Source organism: Sinocyclocheilus rhinocerous, unplaced genomic scaffold (assembly GCF_001515625.1).
Source record: "Sinocyclocheilus rhinocerous isolate Xijiao unplaced genomic scaffold, SAMN03320098_v1.1 scaffold168, whole genome shotgun sequence".
In the NCBI taxonomy this organism is placed as follows: domain Eukaryota; kingdom Metazoa; phylum Chordata; class Actinopteri; order Cypriniformes; family Cyprinidae; genus Sinocyclocheilus; species Sinocyclocheilus rhinocerous.
In genome coordinates, this window is record NW_015635532.1 from 1136162 (window position 1) to 1151644 (window position 15483).

The window sequence follows — 15483 nt, forward strand, 5'->3', positions numbered from 1 at the left end:
AGATCACGGTGATCGCATGTTAATGCAAAGTGTAAACGCAGCCTTTGTAGCATATAACAACAGCTTGGCTGTTGGGGAAAAATATATATATATATATTTTGGGAAAAGAAAAAGAGAGGGGGAAAAAAACAAATGACAAATTTTTTCCAAAAATAATTTACAGAGAAATAAGAATTAAAATAAAAGGCAGAATGCCTAATGAATGCCTAATGAATTGAGTAGGAATGAGGAACTGAGATTTATACGCTCTTTAAAAATAAAGTTTCCAAAACGGTGTTTTTGCATTTGAGAACTATTTTTGGTTCCTCAAAGAATTTTTTGTGGAATGGAAACTTTATGCCATTAATGCTACAGATTCTTCATGGAACCATCAATGCCAACGAAGAATCTTTATTTGTAAGAGTGTAGAACTATTTTTGGTTTCTCAAAGAACCTTTCAGTTAGCAGTTCCTAAAAGAACCATTTTTCTTATCATAAAGAACATTTAAAAATCTAAAGAACCTTTTTTTCACCAATGGAACGATTCAGTGGATGTTAATGGTTCTTCGTAGAACCATCTATACCAATAAAGAACCTTTATTTTTAAAAGCGTAACCTGCTTGATGAATCCTTCACAAACAAAAAACAAATAAAGAAGAAAAAAACACAGCAACATGATTTAAAGATTAAACTGAATTTTGATGTGTAGCTAGTGTGAAAAACCAAGAGGTGTGGATTAATTTTAAATGAAGTTTGGCTGAAGTTAGAAGCAGCTGAGATGAACTCACCTGTCTGTACTTGTAGATCATGAAGATGAGCAGCAGCGCTAGAACCACCATGGCGACTGTTGATCCACACATAGCGCTTGTGAAGAGCTGATCTGAGACAAAAACACACTCGCATGATCAATAAACCAGGGAGATGAGTTCATATGGTTTTTAAAGTCTGAAGCATTTGTTTACCAGAGACGTCCATGGCGAAGGTGTCGCTGCCTTGTCCGACCAGATTGAAGGCCACACACACCACGGTCATCCTCTGGTTGGACGGTCCCACGCTCAGCACGCTCAGCACGCTCTCCACACCCACCGACCCATACGGCTCCTTCTGTAACGCCAGCGTCTGAGTCTGGATGGGCTGAAGTCCCGTGGAGTTTTCTGGACAGCTGATGAACACATTATACCGCAATAATCAAAGTCTTTCAGACGATCTAGAATCTGAACTAATTACACTGGTCTGCATCTTATCTGCCAAATAAATCCAATACTTGTTTCTGACTAATTTTGAGATGCTGATTCCAAATATAGTGTCTGTTTTGCTGGAGCACGTCACACTTTCTCGCTAAATATGTGCATTTTGTAGCATTTTTGTTTTCGATGAGCATCTGTAAAGTGAAGAAGTCTTGTATTCTCCCTTAATCAGTGGAAAAACACCACAAACACATAATTCCTGTCTTCCTCTGAGCCAGATTACAACTACACGTTCAATTCTCAGCCCATTTCTACATGTAGGACATTATTTTATGCCTAATCCTGACTGAAGAAAATGCAACTGAGTCAGATGTCTTCTGCTGCATATGTTTTACTGCATCCAAACAGCCATAGTAAAGGACAGATTTAGTGAAAAAAGCTGATTTTGCAAAGTGTCAAGTGCATTAAATGGTGTATTTGAACATTTTTGATTTCGACTGCTTTTGTTATTTTTAAGTGCGTTAAAGCTGATGAAATAGAGTTTTTATAGATTTTTTTTAAATGCATCATCAAATTAGACAATATTAGCTGCTGTTTGAGTTGCCTGTTCATGTCTTGTTTTGTGTTATTTCACTCTTGTAAAAGATTGTACTCTTGTACAAGAGTTTTTATTTTGCTGGTTATATGTTAAATGTTGCACAGCATATGTGTCTATGGAGTGAGATCAGTAAATGAAAAACTTTTGTCAGGTTAAAATATCTAACCTTCCCAATAATAATGAGTCTGAATGATTCATTATTTAAAATAGGGTGAAAAAGGTTGAAATATGGTCGCATCCGATTACAGAAGTGAAATTGATTGCTTTTCTGAGTTTCTAATTAAAAAAGATGTAGGGAATGACCTGAGGAACTGACTAGATGGTGAAACGTGTTTCTATATTCTGGGTGGAATAATGTGCACTGATGAATCATTCACAATAAAAGCAAAAATGTGCATTTCGAAAGTAGAATAGTTTTGAGCTCATAACAGGCTGTCAGTGTCAGATGTCTAATAATGACGTACGTGGTTCTGATTCCTGTGCACTGATACCAGAGGATGCTGGGAGCTGGATATCCATAAGACCTGCATGACAGAGTCGTGACATTCTCCCATCTCACCGTCGCTACGGGTTTTGCTGTGAAACAAAATCAGCTTTAATGTTGCAGAAGGAAATGTTGTTCTGGTCTACAGGTTCTGGGTTCAGAAAGTTCAGCTCTATCAGCAGCACTGATTTCCTCAAAATGTGTTCATTCCTCAAGCTGTAGTAATGAATTTCCAATGGAAGTAAACAGACCCAAGTATACAAGGAACTGAAAATACAGACGCAAACACTGTGTGTTAACCTTGTCTGTCCAAAGTTATATAAAATATATTAACTCCTGTTATGAACATGTACAATTGTCCATGTTTACTGTGTTTTAAATGTATGGACACAAGAAAAAAGATGATTTAGACAAATTAGAGCACTTTTTTTCAGGAATAATTGGTCAAACTTTTCAAAAAGGTCCTATTAGTTATTGCCTTAACATTAACAATGAGCAATACAATGATTAAATACATTTATCTCAGGTTCATTGAATAATATTAACCGATACAATTTTTGATTTTAATGTTAAGATTAATTAAACCTTTTTTTAACATTCATCTGGAATATAAAAAAATTAAATAAATGAATATAAATATTTAAAAAAAACATACTGAATACATGTTAAAATACATACAATTAAAAATATGAAATATTTTTCCATTTAAAAATGCAACTGTTGATTGTAAGTTCATGTTATCTCTGGTTCATTAAATAATATTAACAGATACAAGTTTTGATTTTAATGTTAAAATTGGGTATTTTTTTAATGTTAATAAAATAAAATGTTAATGTTAAAAATGTTAAAATAAATGTTAAGGTTAATTTAACTTCTGCTTTTTACAACTGACGTGTCTGTTTATAAGTGCTGCTGGTGAAGCTTAACTTGGCGAATCAGACAACTGAACAGCTGGTATGATCAGGAGGCTCTCGATGGCCAACCGATCCCCTTCCATCATCGATTTCTCTTCTGCACGGGGCAGCTGGGAATGAACCGAGAAAAACAAGTCTCTTCTGCTCAACAAGGCTGCATTTATTTGATGAAAAATACAGTAAAAATAGTAATATTGTGAAATGTTATTACTATTTAAAGTAAGTGTTTTCTATGTGGATATATTATAAAATGTAATTTATTCCTGTGATCAAAGCTGAATTTTCAGCATCATTACTCCAGTCTTCAGTGTCACATGATCCTTCAGAAATCATTCTAATATGCTGATTTGCTGCTCCTGAATTTTCAGCATCATTACTCCAGTCTTCAGTAGGGCTGTCAAAATGACTGAAAAACTAAATTCGAATTTTCCACTTAAATATTATCAAAATTCGAATTATATAATAATTCGCATAATTTCATTATAATGAAATAATGTTTATAATGTTTATAAACCCTATATAATTAATAAAGTTGCTTAAACAATTAGAAAAAAAATCCCCAGCACCATGCATGTATGTATAGTTTAATACAAAGGACCCAAAACCAATCACAAAAGTAGGCTACTTTCTTCATTTAAAAACATGAGATACAGTGGGATGGGGAAAAACTGCCATAAAGTCTTGAGACATGTTTTTAGCAGCGCCGCATCTAGTGGGTTCAACTGAATAGGCTAACAAAAGCATTAAAATGCAATGACACTTACAATGTCGTCGCATTTCGTTCGTGCATCACTGATAAGGCTGCCTGACGGCTGACGTAGACCTACAATTCGAATGCAACGTTTTTGCACTCGAATGTGGATTTTTTTTTTTTAATTCAACGAAAATTCGAAATTTGATTTTTTTTTTGACAGCTCTAGTCTTCAGTGTCACATGATCCTTTAGAAATCATACTAATATGCTAATTTGCTGCTCAAGAAACATTTGAAATAGAATCGTTTGTAACATTATAAATGCCACTTTTGAGCAATTTAATGCATCCTTGCTGAATAAAAGTATACAAAGAGAAAATCATAGTGATCCTGAACTTTATATTGTATATTGTATACTAAATTGTATATTTATAATGTATTCTTTTATTATTATTATTATTATTATTATAATTTCACACCTGAAGAAACTGTTTCCCAAAAATTGAGTTTAAAGGCCAATTAAATAAGATACCATTGACTTTTGAGTCTATTGTTGGAGTCCTTATATTTTTAATTTTTAAATACTTTATCCAGAATCAGATGTGATACTGAGCCCAGAGGTCAGAGGTCGTACCTTTCTAGAGGAGTGCATCCATGTGACGTTATAGTAAAAGTTGGGGTTGTTTGTGGTGCAGCTGATCTGAAATTTCTCTCCCACCAGTTTTACATACTCGCTTCTCTTCAGAAACACGTACGGTGGAAAACGTAATCCTGAATAAAAAAAAGGATAGAGGAGTTATTAAATGAGTAGCTTTTATTATGGTACATAATGGTAAATTTAATGATAATATTAATTAAATATTGTTATATATAATGAATACATTTTCATTAAATATTCAATATTTACATAAGTCCCATGAAATTTTAAGTTCATATTTCAATAACACATTCACATGTTCATGGTTCTTTGGTGTTGGTTGATGGCAGGTAGGTAAACAAATAAAAATATTTCATTTTTATTTGTTTTTATTTTCAAACTATTTATTTACTTATTTTACAATTTAATTGATTATTAGTTTTTCATCAAGTCTATTTTGGGAAACCCTGTTGTACATTATTTATTCAGCGTAAGAATAAATTGAAAACCTTTTTAAATTTTTAAATGTTTCAATTTATTCTTATTCTTAAAATTTGAACTGTTTGTCATTTGATTAGACAATTATTTATTGAGTTAATAAATGAGTAGCTTTTATTAACTTTAATATCTTGTTACAGTTTTGATGCAGTGAATCTTGTACATCAGGGATTCCCAAACTTTTTGTCGGCCAAATCCATTTGATCTAAAATATTTACTTGTATATTTAATAATATTATTAAATGTAGTGTTAATTGTATATTTAATATATAAATATATAATTAATATAAATATAATTAATATTTATATATTAATATATCTATATATTTAACTATATTGGTCAGATTTAATAGTATTAAGAGATTTTAAATTAATATTTCAATTATTAAACAACACATAGTTTACACAATTCTCTGATGTCTTTATTTCTTTATTTTGGTTGATTTTTAATTTTTAAAATTATTCATTTTAATTTGACATTTGATTTTGTTGATTATTAGCATTCATCAGCTCCAGTTTGGCAAACCCTTTTGTACATTATTCATTCAGCAATAATAATAAATTGAAACATTTTGGAATTTTGTGAATTCAACGGTTTGAAATTCAAAAATGTTTGTCTTTGAAACAGTGAAATCACAAAATTCCAAAATGTTTCAGTCTGGAGCTTTTGTCCTTTGATTCATATGAAAGCACACATGGGTTTCAATGAAACTCACGTTGAATGATGTTTATTGAGAATATCTTCGACACTTTCTCAACCCCTTTGATTCTAGCGCTGCAAATGTAGTCGGCGTTAAATCCAGGATGAACATTGCGAATCAGGACGCCCTTTCTGGGGTCAAAGGTCACGTTCATGCCGTAGGGCACCGCTGAGCCATTATCCATGCGGAAGGTGAAGTCTGTGGCGTTGGGGTCGGTCAGAAGACACGGAAGCGTCAGATCTTCACCTTCTTTCCGTACATAACGCAGAGACGTACTGGGTGAGACGAAGAGAATTCGGGGATCTGTAACCAACACAGATTCAACATTCAACTTGTTTCTGCATTTATAAGATCTTGTTTCTACATTTATAAAACGTGTTCCCTATCGATACTTCACTTGTACTACGTCACTAAGACGCTATGGGAAAAAATCTTTTTTTCTCCGATACTGAAGCCTTTTCAATAATGCAGTGTAACGGCATGGCCATTGGTTTGTGCAGTGAATAAAAAACGAACCAATGGTGAGGCAGCAGAGCTGCACGAGCCTATGGTCACGAAGCCCGCCAGAGCCCGCCAATATGGGCGGGGCCATCTGGCTATATAAGCGGGCATTCTGGCACAGGATCCTCAGATTTCTTCTCCTTCAGCAACGACCACGATCTTCGCTCTACGAGACTCGAAGCCTTCACCATTGACAAGCCTCGCAGTGGATCAAGAATTCTCTGCTCGGCTGACTTCGCCGCTCCTGCTAGCCGATTCAGCGTCTGCAGCAGCCGCGGTCTCAGCGATCCCCTGCCACCATCCGTCAAGATATAAAAGAGCAAATTTCTCTGCGTTGTTGCAAATGCCACAACGTTACTGTCGCTCTTCCGCTGACGGTCACGATGAATGCGTTTCATGCCTGGGTAAATCCCACGCAGAAGCCGCGCTGATAGAGACTGAGTGTTCACACTGTGGGAACATGAGTCTCGCCTCTCTGCACTCGCTCCCAGGTGCCTGTGAGGAAAAAACAGCGGGGCAGAGGACGTCAGTGCCCGGAGACGAGTGATGTCACCCCGGCTCAGGCCCCGCGTGCCTCACTCTTTTCACACAGAGAGGCTTCTCCGCTGCGCAGAAGTCGTCCCAAGCGATGCAACACTTCTTGCCAAAGCGCTCCAGCTCTGCAGCTGCTTCCAGCTGCCCCCAAGTCTGCGTAGACTCAGCAGCCCGCGAAGCCTGCGCCTCCAGTGGCCCAGCCAGCTCCCAAGCCTGAGCCTCGACAGCGCTCCTGCTCGGCTAGACGCTATCCATTTCCTAAACGCTAGGGACCTCGGCCCAAGATAGTGCTGGACCTGGCGCCTCCGGCGTCATTCTGATCTGCGGGACAGGAAGAGGAGGGGGCTAAGTCTCGCTGTAGCCAGACCACTCCCAAGAAGCCTCGGTTATGCCTCCAAACACCCAGTTCAAGCGCCCACACACCTATCCGCTGTGATAGCGGGCAAAATAAAACACAAACATACTCAAAAAGAAAGCAAATTTCCTCTTCCGCTTATCACGAGTGTCGTGTCCCCTCGCGGTGTCTTACTACTTGAATCAATCCAACCCCATGTCACGCGGGCCGAGGCCTGGCAGGCCATCCCCGGAGTGTCAGACTGGGTTTTGGGGATAATAAAACGAGGTTACTCACTTCAATTCACTCAAAGACCCCCGCGATTCAGCGGTGTGGTTCCCACCTCAGTACAGAGCAATGAGGTGATGAATTTACTGGCAAAAGGAGCCGTGGAGACGGTTCCTCCAGCTCAGAGCGAGTCAGGCTTTTACAGCCGTTACTTTCTCGTCCCCAAAAAGGATGGCGGCTTATGGCCCATCCTCGATCTCAGGCACCTGAACCGCACCCTCATGAAACTGCCATTCAGGATGACTATATTGAAACAGATCCTCTTGCAAGTATGCCCAGGGGACTGGTTCTTTTCTCTGGACCTGAAAGATGCCTACTTTCATATCCAAATAGCCCCCCATCACAGACGATTCTTGATATTCGCCTTTGAGAGAATCTCTGTCCTCCGTGGCCTCGCCCTCCACATTTGCTAGGTTTTACAACCTAGACGTCCCTGCCTTACAGGCTAGGGTCCTTTCTGCATAGTTGGCACGCACCTGTCAGAAGGCGGGACTAGCTCTGAGCAGGGTTTGGCCGTAACACGCTCAAACTCACCAGGATTGCTTTACTTCTTGTACGCGCTCGGCCCTCCCTAAGTGCCGAGGCTGTATGACATTTTCTTCGAACGATTGTCCAGGCTGGGTGTGACCTCTGTGAGTTTACCCCGTTGCCACATGAAGGGCTTACCCTATTATTCTTGTCCCTCTGGGCCCCTTGGATGCTTAAGGCAAGTTCACATATCAGTCGTTCCTCTCCTCTACCATAGCACGGCGTGATTGTACTGGTTCCCCATAGCGTCTTACCGACGCAGTACAAGTGAAGTATCGATAGGGAACATACGATACGGGAACGAGTACTGCGTTGCTAGCCGTACTATGTAGCTGCACGACTCAGTATCATCGCTTCAGACAAAGTAACCTGAGGATCCTATGCCAGAATGCCGGCTTATATAGCCAGATATATAGCCAGCCCATATTGGCGGGCTCTGGCGGGCTTCGTGGCCATAGGCTCGTGCAGCTCCGCTACCTCACCATTGGTTCCGTTTTTATTCACTGCACAAACCAATGGCCGTGCAGTTACACTGCGTTATTGAAAAGGCTTCGGTATCGGAAAAAAATGACTTTTTCCCATTGCATCTTAGCGACGTAGTACTCGTTCCCATATCTCAGGGAACTGAGGTTGCGTTAGTAACTGAGTACGTTTAGTTCAGAAGCAGAAATGAAAGCGTTTGTTCACTCACCCCTGACAAACACATGAACCGAAGATGACTCATTTGAATCATTTCCGTTCATATAGATGCATTTATAAGTTCCTGTAAAATCCGCCGTGGCTATATCCACATAGAAACTCCGGACATTTCCGATTTCCTTGGAGATGAAACGCTTCTGTTTGGCCAGTCGGGGAAACCATGTGACTGGACCGTCACCTTCACAGATCAGATGAAGAGGAGAACCGGAGTCGAGAATCACATCCGTACCAACCGGAGCTCCAGAGTTCAGTCTGATCCGCGGCTCAGACCAACCTGCCAATCAAAACACAGACGGAAAGATAAACCTGTAAAGCCTGACATATGAAATAATAGTCAGAAAATTTTTTTTTTTAAATGGAACAGCTTATTGAACGAAAAAAGTTTGCATTTGTGTTTCATGTGTTGTATCATATTTGATCCATCAGGCTTCTATGGCTCATATATGATATAGTGAGAATATGGAGGAAAAACAGCTCAGTTTTATTCAGAGACTCAAACTAAGCAAAAATATGCAATTTGGTGCAGATGCTGATATTTATATGGACAAAAATTGAGATGAAATTCTGATTGTAATGCAAATCAGTGAGATCTTTATAACAGTATAGCAGATACTTACAGAAATTATATAAATATTACGTCACTCTATATCTCCAATAATATGTCTTAGTAAGATGATATCTAAATGCTTCAGTTTTTATGATCAAAACAAATAAACGTTCCTCAAAAGATGAGATTTTAGATGTTGTAGAGGTTTGGGAAGATCATTCCTCCAATGAGGAACGGTGGAAGTAAAGGTTCTGGAAACAAAATCCAGATGATCATATTTGACTCTCATTTGATTTTTCTAAAAAAAAAAAAAAAAAAATGAGTTCTGGATAATCAAGTAAAGCTAAGTTGCATCAGTCCAGTAAGTGTGCATCTTGAAATATTACTAGCAGTATCAAAGTTATTCTTATGTTTACTTTATAAACATTGGTAAACATTTCACAGCAAAAAGACACATGAAGCACAAGATGAAGGTGGACGTTTGTACAATTATACTCAAAGACCTTTTACTTGCTAAAAAAAGTCTTGACTATCAATCAGACAACAGAAGGCATGTAATAGATTGTGTGTGACAGGTTTAGCAGCACAGTTTTGATCATGTTCATCATTTAGAGGCCTTAGAAATTTGTGTTTCGAATATGATCCAGTATGGTTAATGAATTACTCCATATTCTTTAAAAGAGAAAACATATAAATTCAGTAAAAATGGATCAAAATGAGAACTTCTCTCATCATTTTGCAACAATGAATGTTTTATGACTCACAGTAATGACATTTTGAGCACTTTCTTGACCTCTCATTTACCCAGACATCCATAAATTTAGTCCGTTTTACCAATAGGTTAATGAAACTGAATTTTGCAGTACTGTTATTTCCTGTATATTTCCTTGAAGCTGCATTTAAACAATCTGTATTGTACAAAGTGTTATAAATAAAGGTGACAACTTGAATTCAAACTCTAGTGTACTGCATACTGCACACTTTATATTGAATAGTATTTTTAAATAGTATGTGAAACAGAACAGAATTAGCTGAAGAAGTGTCATATTCTGCAGATTTGATCTCAATTTTCCTGCAGTAAAACCACAAACCATTCACTGTAGTGTGTGGTTAACTAATTTAAAACTAGTTTTCACATGAAATCTGACCACCTATATCTCGGTTTACAAAGTTCTCTTTCAGATTTGTATTTGCGAAAAGAAGACTGACCAGATGATGACACACTTCTTCAAAGGAATAATTCACCCAAAAATGAATACTTGTTTAAAAATGACCTCACCCTCAGGCCATCCGAGATGTAGATGAGTTTGTTTCTTCATGGGAACAGATTTGGAGAAATTTAGCATTACATCACTTGCTCACCAATGGATCATCTGCAGTGAATGGGTGCCGTCAGAATCAGAGTCCAAACAGCTGATAAAAACATCACAATAATCCACAAGTAATCCACACCACTCCAGTCCATCAGTTAAGGTTTTGTGAAATGAAAAGCTGTGTGTTTGTAAGAAACAAATCCATTATTAAGACCTTTTTAACTTCAAATCTTTGCTAAAATATGAGTCCCCATTCCATAATAACGCTTTCTCCAGTGAAAACATTGTTTTGTCTGAATTAGGAGAGAAATATGCACAGATCAAGCACCGTTTAGAAGCCAAAACAGTTCTAGACAAATATGCTGGTGGATTTTGATGTGAGAGGACAAAAGGACTTTTTCACTGGAGGAAGTGTTTTTACGTAATATGGACTCTTAGAGCTTAAAGCTTCAAACGTTTAAAAAGTGTTGATTATGTATTAATTACAAACTCACAGCTTTTCATTTCACAAGACATTCATTGATGGACTGGAGTGGTGTGGATTACTTGTGGGTTATTGAGATGTTTTTATCAGCTGTTTGGACTCTCATTCTGACTGCACCCATTCACTGCAGAGGATCCATTGATGAGCAAGTTATGCAATGCTACATTTCTCCAAATCTGTTCCCATGAAGAAACAAACTCATCTACATCTCGGATGGCCTGAGGGTGAATACATTTTCAGCAAATCGGCTCTCTTTACATCAGAGGCTGGTTTCATAAACTGCTTAGGCTAGTCTTAAAAAGTTAGTCATCTAATTTATTTTCTTCAAGACTGGTCATAACTTTTTAAAGTCAGTTACAAAATTGGTAATTTGATAATGTGAATAATGATAAGAGAAATGAAAGCAGTGTGTGTGTTGAGCTATAGAGAACATGTGGAGTCAGTGATCTGCACTGCGCAATCAGCCCAAACATCCCAATCCTCCTCTCACTTCTGCTTTCTCATCTGACGCACAAACCGGAATCATTAAGACTTTTCCCCCATCATATTCAAACTCAACAAGCTATACTGAGAATTTAACATCAATTAATCAACCAATTTACAATATACAAAATTCCCCAAAGCCATTTGAGTAGATTGCAAAAACTGATGTTCTTCCTCAGTATTTTTGTCATTTTCTAGTGCAAATATCTGATGCATTTACTTGAGATGCAAAACGACAGAATTAGAAGTAAGTTTATTATTTAAACAAGAACAAATATCTGCCAACGGGGTCAGAAAAATTCCAACTGAAAATAAGTAAATTTTTCTGACTTTGTTGGCAGATATCTGCTATTGTTTAATCAATTTTAAAGGCTTAAAAAGGTCATTTTGCAACTCAAGTAAATGTATCTAGATTTAAGAATGTTTAGATATTTGTACTGGAAAACGACAGAAATACTGAGACAGAAATACTTTTATGCAATGTTATTGTAATTATTCATTCCTTTGTATTTTTCCAAGTAAGAATATTTAGAGAACTCACACTGTGCTCACAGACATACAACAAGTGCTGGAATCATGTGTTAAAAAATAATAAAGTTATGGCGTTATGGACAGTATAACTGGACTTCATATTTTATAGGAAAGAATTTCTTACTAGATTCAGAGTATAAATTATGTAGTTGAAAATAAACTCTCAAACCTATAATGCGCAGAAGAACTACAGTAAATCCAAATCCAACAGTTTTCATCCATATCAACCATAAATGCAAGAGTATACTGAACAATAATTCAACATTAATATTTACATTTACATTTAGTCATTTAGCAGACGCTTTTATCCAAAGCGACTTACAAATGAGGACAATAAAAGCAGTCAAAACTACCAAAAGAGCAACAATATATAAGTGCAAATGACAAATCTCGATTAGCCTAACGCAGTACACGTAGCAAGGTGTATATAAATATATATATATACACCTTCACACACACTCACTCACTCACTCACTCACTCACTCACTCACTCACTCACTCACTCACTCACTCACTCACTCACTCACTCACTCACACACACACACACTTTCACACACACTCACTCTCTCACTCACACACACACTCTCTCACTTACTCACTCACACACTAGAACAAGAGCTTGAACAAGGAGTTGTGTCGCATGTTCTGAAAGAAAGGGCCTGATCTTCTGAATATCAGCACCATTATCACTGTAATCATTTTCTGAACTTGTGGGACAAAAGTCAACATGTCAAATCTGCCTCAGAACCGATTTCAGAAACATCGAGAAGCAAACGTCTGCAGAGATGCAGACAAGAACCAGATCAAGAACCGTTTCACGTCCATAAAAACAATCAAAAAGTACATATGATTCTTCATGTGGCAGCAAACATTTTTGGAAAAGAAATTTGTCTTTTCAAACTTCTGAAGATTTAATGGAGTGTTACGTCTCATTTACGTATCAAATTTGTCTCAGATGTTTCTCTTTAAATAATTCAAATCAGACGCAAATGAGTCACTACCCAGCTAATGAGGAATGTTCTTTCAAAGTTCTCTGGTCTTTTAGTAAGCTAATGTTCTCAAAATGTTAGCACAAAAACATTATATATATATATATTCATGCTGTTTGTGGAAATGTTTTGTCTAATGTTACTACTCATTTCAGAATGCTCAGAGAACTTTTAAAAGTAACATTCGCAAAATTATAAAATGGAAGAAAAAAATAAAATTTTTAATACATTTAAGTTCAGGGAACATTCACAAATAATGTTTTCATAACTTAATGGGAACTTTTTTTTTTGGGAAAAAAATGTTTTTTGGAACATTGTGGAAAAGTTGTTTTGAAATGTTTCTAAAACGTTAAAATGTCCAGTTTTCCTGTCGTAATTAAAATGTTATTTAATGGTTACAAAAAATGAACTAGATCTCATCAGTAATTTTTGATCGGTAAGTGCTGATTTTCTCACCCTGAGCTTGAGCAAACAGGATCCCACAGACGAGCAGGAGCGCAAACATCTCCGAGCGTTCATCAGTCTTCAGCGTTTCAGAGGAAATAAGGACTGATCCTTTGGTCTTTCAATACAGACTTCTCATTTCTGTCTGACAGGATATGACAACAGTGGCAAATCAGCTGACTGTGTAATAATACTAGAAACAACATCAAAAATAAACATTTTGTTAAGATCATATCATGTAAATCATTCATCAAAATTAAGCAAAACCGAAAATAACAAGCACACTTACCTATTATTATTATTATTTTGTATTTTATCTTTTCTAGTACAACTATCTAAACATCCTTAAATCAAGAATTATTTACTGCAAAATGACTATTTATAAATCTTGTTTTCAGAAAGACAGATCAAAATGAAGTTTACATTTAAAACATAAAAAATTGGGTCAGAAAAATCAACAAGATTATTTTTCTTACCCCATGGACAGTTTTTTTCTTCTTGTCTTAAGCATAAACTCACCTAAATTTGATCATTTTTATCAGAAAACAAGACTTGTACAGTGCTTGCATAATTATTAGGCACGCCGCACGTTGATATTCTGATCATATTTAGAAAATATGTTACCTTAGTGCTGCGTTCAACAATATAGACCATGACATACTCTTAGGTCGACTACAAAAATTACACTGGTATTCAGGGACAGGCATTACAGTGGTTTAGATCATGTAGGGTGACCATATTTGAGTTTTCCAAAAAGAGGACATGGGTTCGGGCGGGGCGGAGGGCTGGGGTGTGGTTGGTTGGTGGTTAAAGTAATGCCCAAAGTAGCGCAATGACCATATTCCAAATATCAACATTATATCAAAATATCAAAAAATATGTAATTTCCATACCTAAAATACATATTTTACAGTCACTGTTGTGCATAGTGATCATAAACACAGCTAAAAAGCTTCCTACCAGTGGCCCACTTCACTTAACATCTAGCAATCATATTTAGCATGCAAAATGTTTCAATACAAGTATTTCAAACATATGTGATTTATGCAACATTTCAAACCTTTAACCCACGGGGGGAAATCAATCCGTGGCAACAGTTTAAAAGCAGCCTGATTCCAAGGGGGAAAAAACGTGGACTTGACAACCCTGCATGCATTCAACACCAGCTGTAAAAGTCAGATTTGACTGATCACGGGATGAGAGGAGAGATGGCTGACAGACCATGCTGGATGATTTGCTGATCAACAGATCCTGAGCTCATTGACAAATATCTGATCTTCCTTTACACAGAGCGAGCGTGATAGTGAAATCGAAAGTGAAAGTAAACAGCGAGTGCTCATTCAAAAGAGATTTAAATACTTTGTATATTGATAGCAGCTTCCTGATGCGTGAAAATAATATGCCATATAATGTTTGCAGGAGCGGGCGATAATGGTCAGAAATTCAGCTTGAGCGGGATTTAGAAAACAGACTCGCAAAGGGCTCTAATACAAAAACGCACACGATGAATGGTGACAGTAGAAAGCATTTTTATGTCCGAAAAGAGGACATGTCCGGGAAAAAGAGGACGTATGGTCACCCTAAGATCGTACTTAGCAGACCGTTACCATTTTGTCTACTTAAATGGTGAAAAATCCAAGTTGACATCAATAAATTAAGGGGTGCCACAAGGATCCGTGTTAGGCTTTCTGTTATTTTCAATATACATGCTGCCACTTGGCAACATTATTAGAAAACACGGAATTAGTTTCCACTGCTATGCCGATGATACTCAGTTATATATTTCATCAAGACCAGATGAAATCTCTAAACTATCCAAGTTGACAGAATGCGTTGACCAATGGATGACCAGAATTGCTCTTCTATTAAATTCAGACAAGACTGAGGTATTACTTATTGGACCAAAAACCTGTGCACAGAATCTCTTAGAATACAACTTGCAACTAGAAGGATGTACTGTTATGTCATCATCTACAGTAAAAGACCTGGGTGTTATATTAGACAGCAACTTATCTTTCAAAAAATCATATTTCATATGTTACAAAAACAGCCTTCTTCCACCTCAGAAACATTGCTAAGCTACGGAACATGTTATCTGTTTCTGACGCAGAAAAGCTA

At 37.0% G+C, this 15483-nt stretch overlaps 1 protein-coding gene across 1 annotated transcript in view; it reads right to left on the bottom strand.

The window, feature by feature from the left end:
* Positions 1 to 13445, bottom strand: part of LOC107747126 (macrophage colony-stimulating factor 1 receptor-like) — a 34373-nt gene extending 20928 nt beyond the window's left edge. Inside the window, 8 exon segments of the mRNA XM_016561552.1 lie at positions 751 to 859; positions 942 to 1141; positions 2229 to 2340; positions 3176 to 3272; positions 4489 to 4625; positions 5706 to 5993; positions 8567 to 8848; positions 13378 to 13445. Of these exon segments, the coding sequence (XP_016417038.1) occupies positions 751 to 859; positions 942 to 1141; positions 2229 to 2340; positions 3176 to 3272; positions 4489 to 4625; positions 5706 to 5993; positions 8567 to 8848; positions 13378 to 13426 (1274 nt within the window). The 5' untranslated portion in view covers positions 13427 to 13445.
* Between the last annotated feature and the right edge of the window lie 2038 nt (positions 13446 to 15483).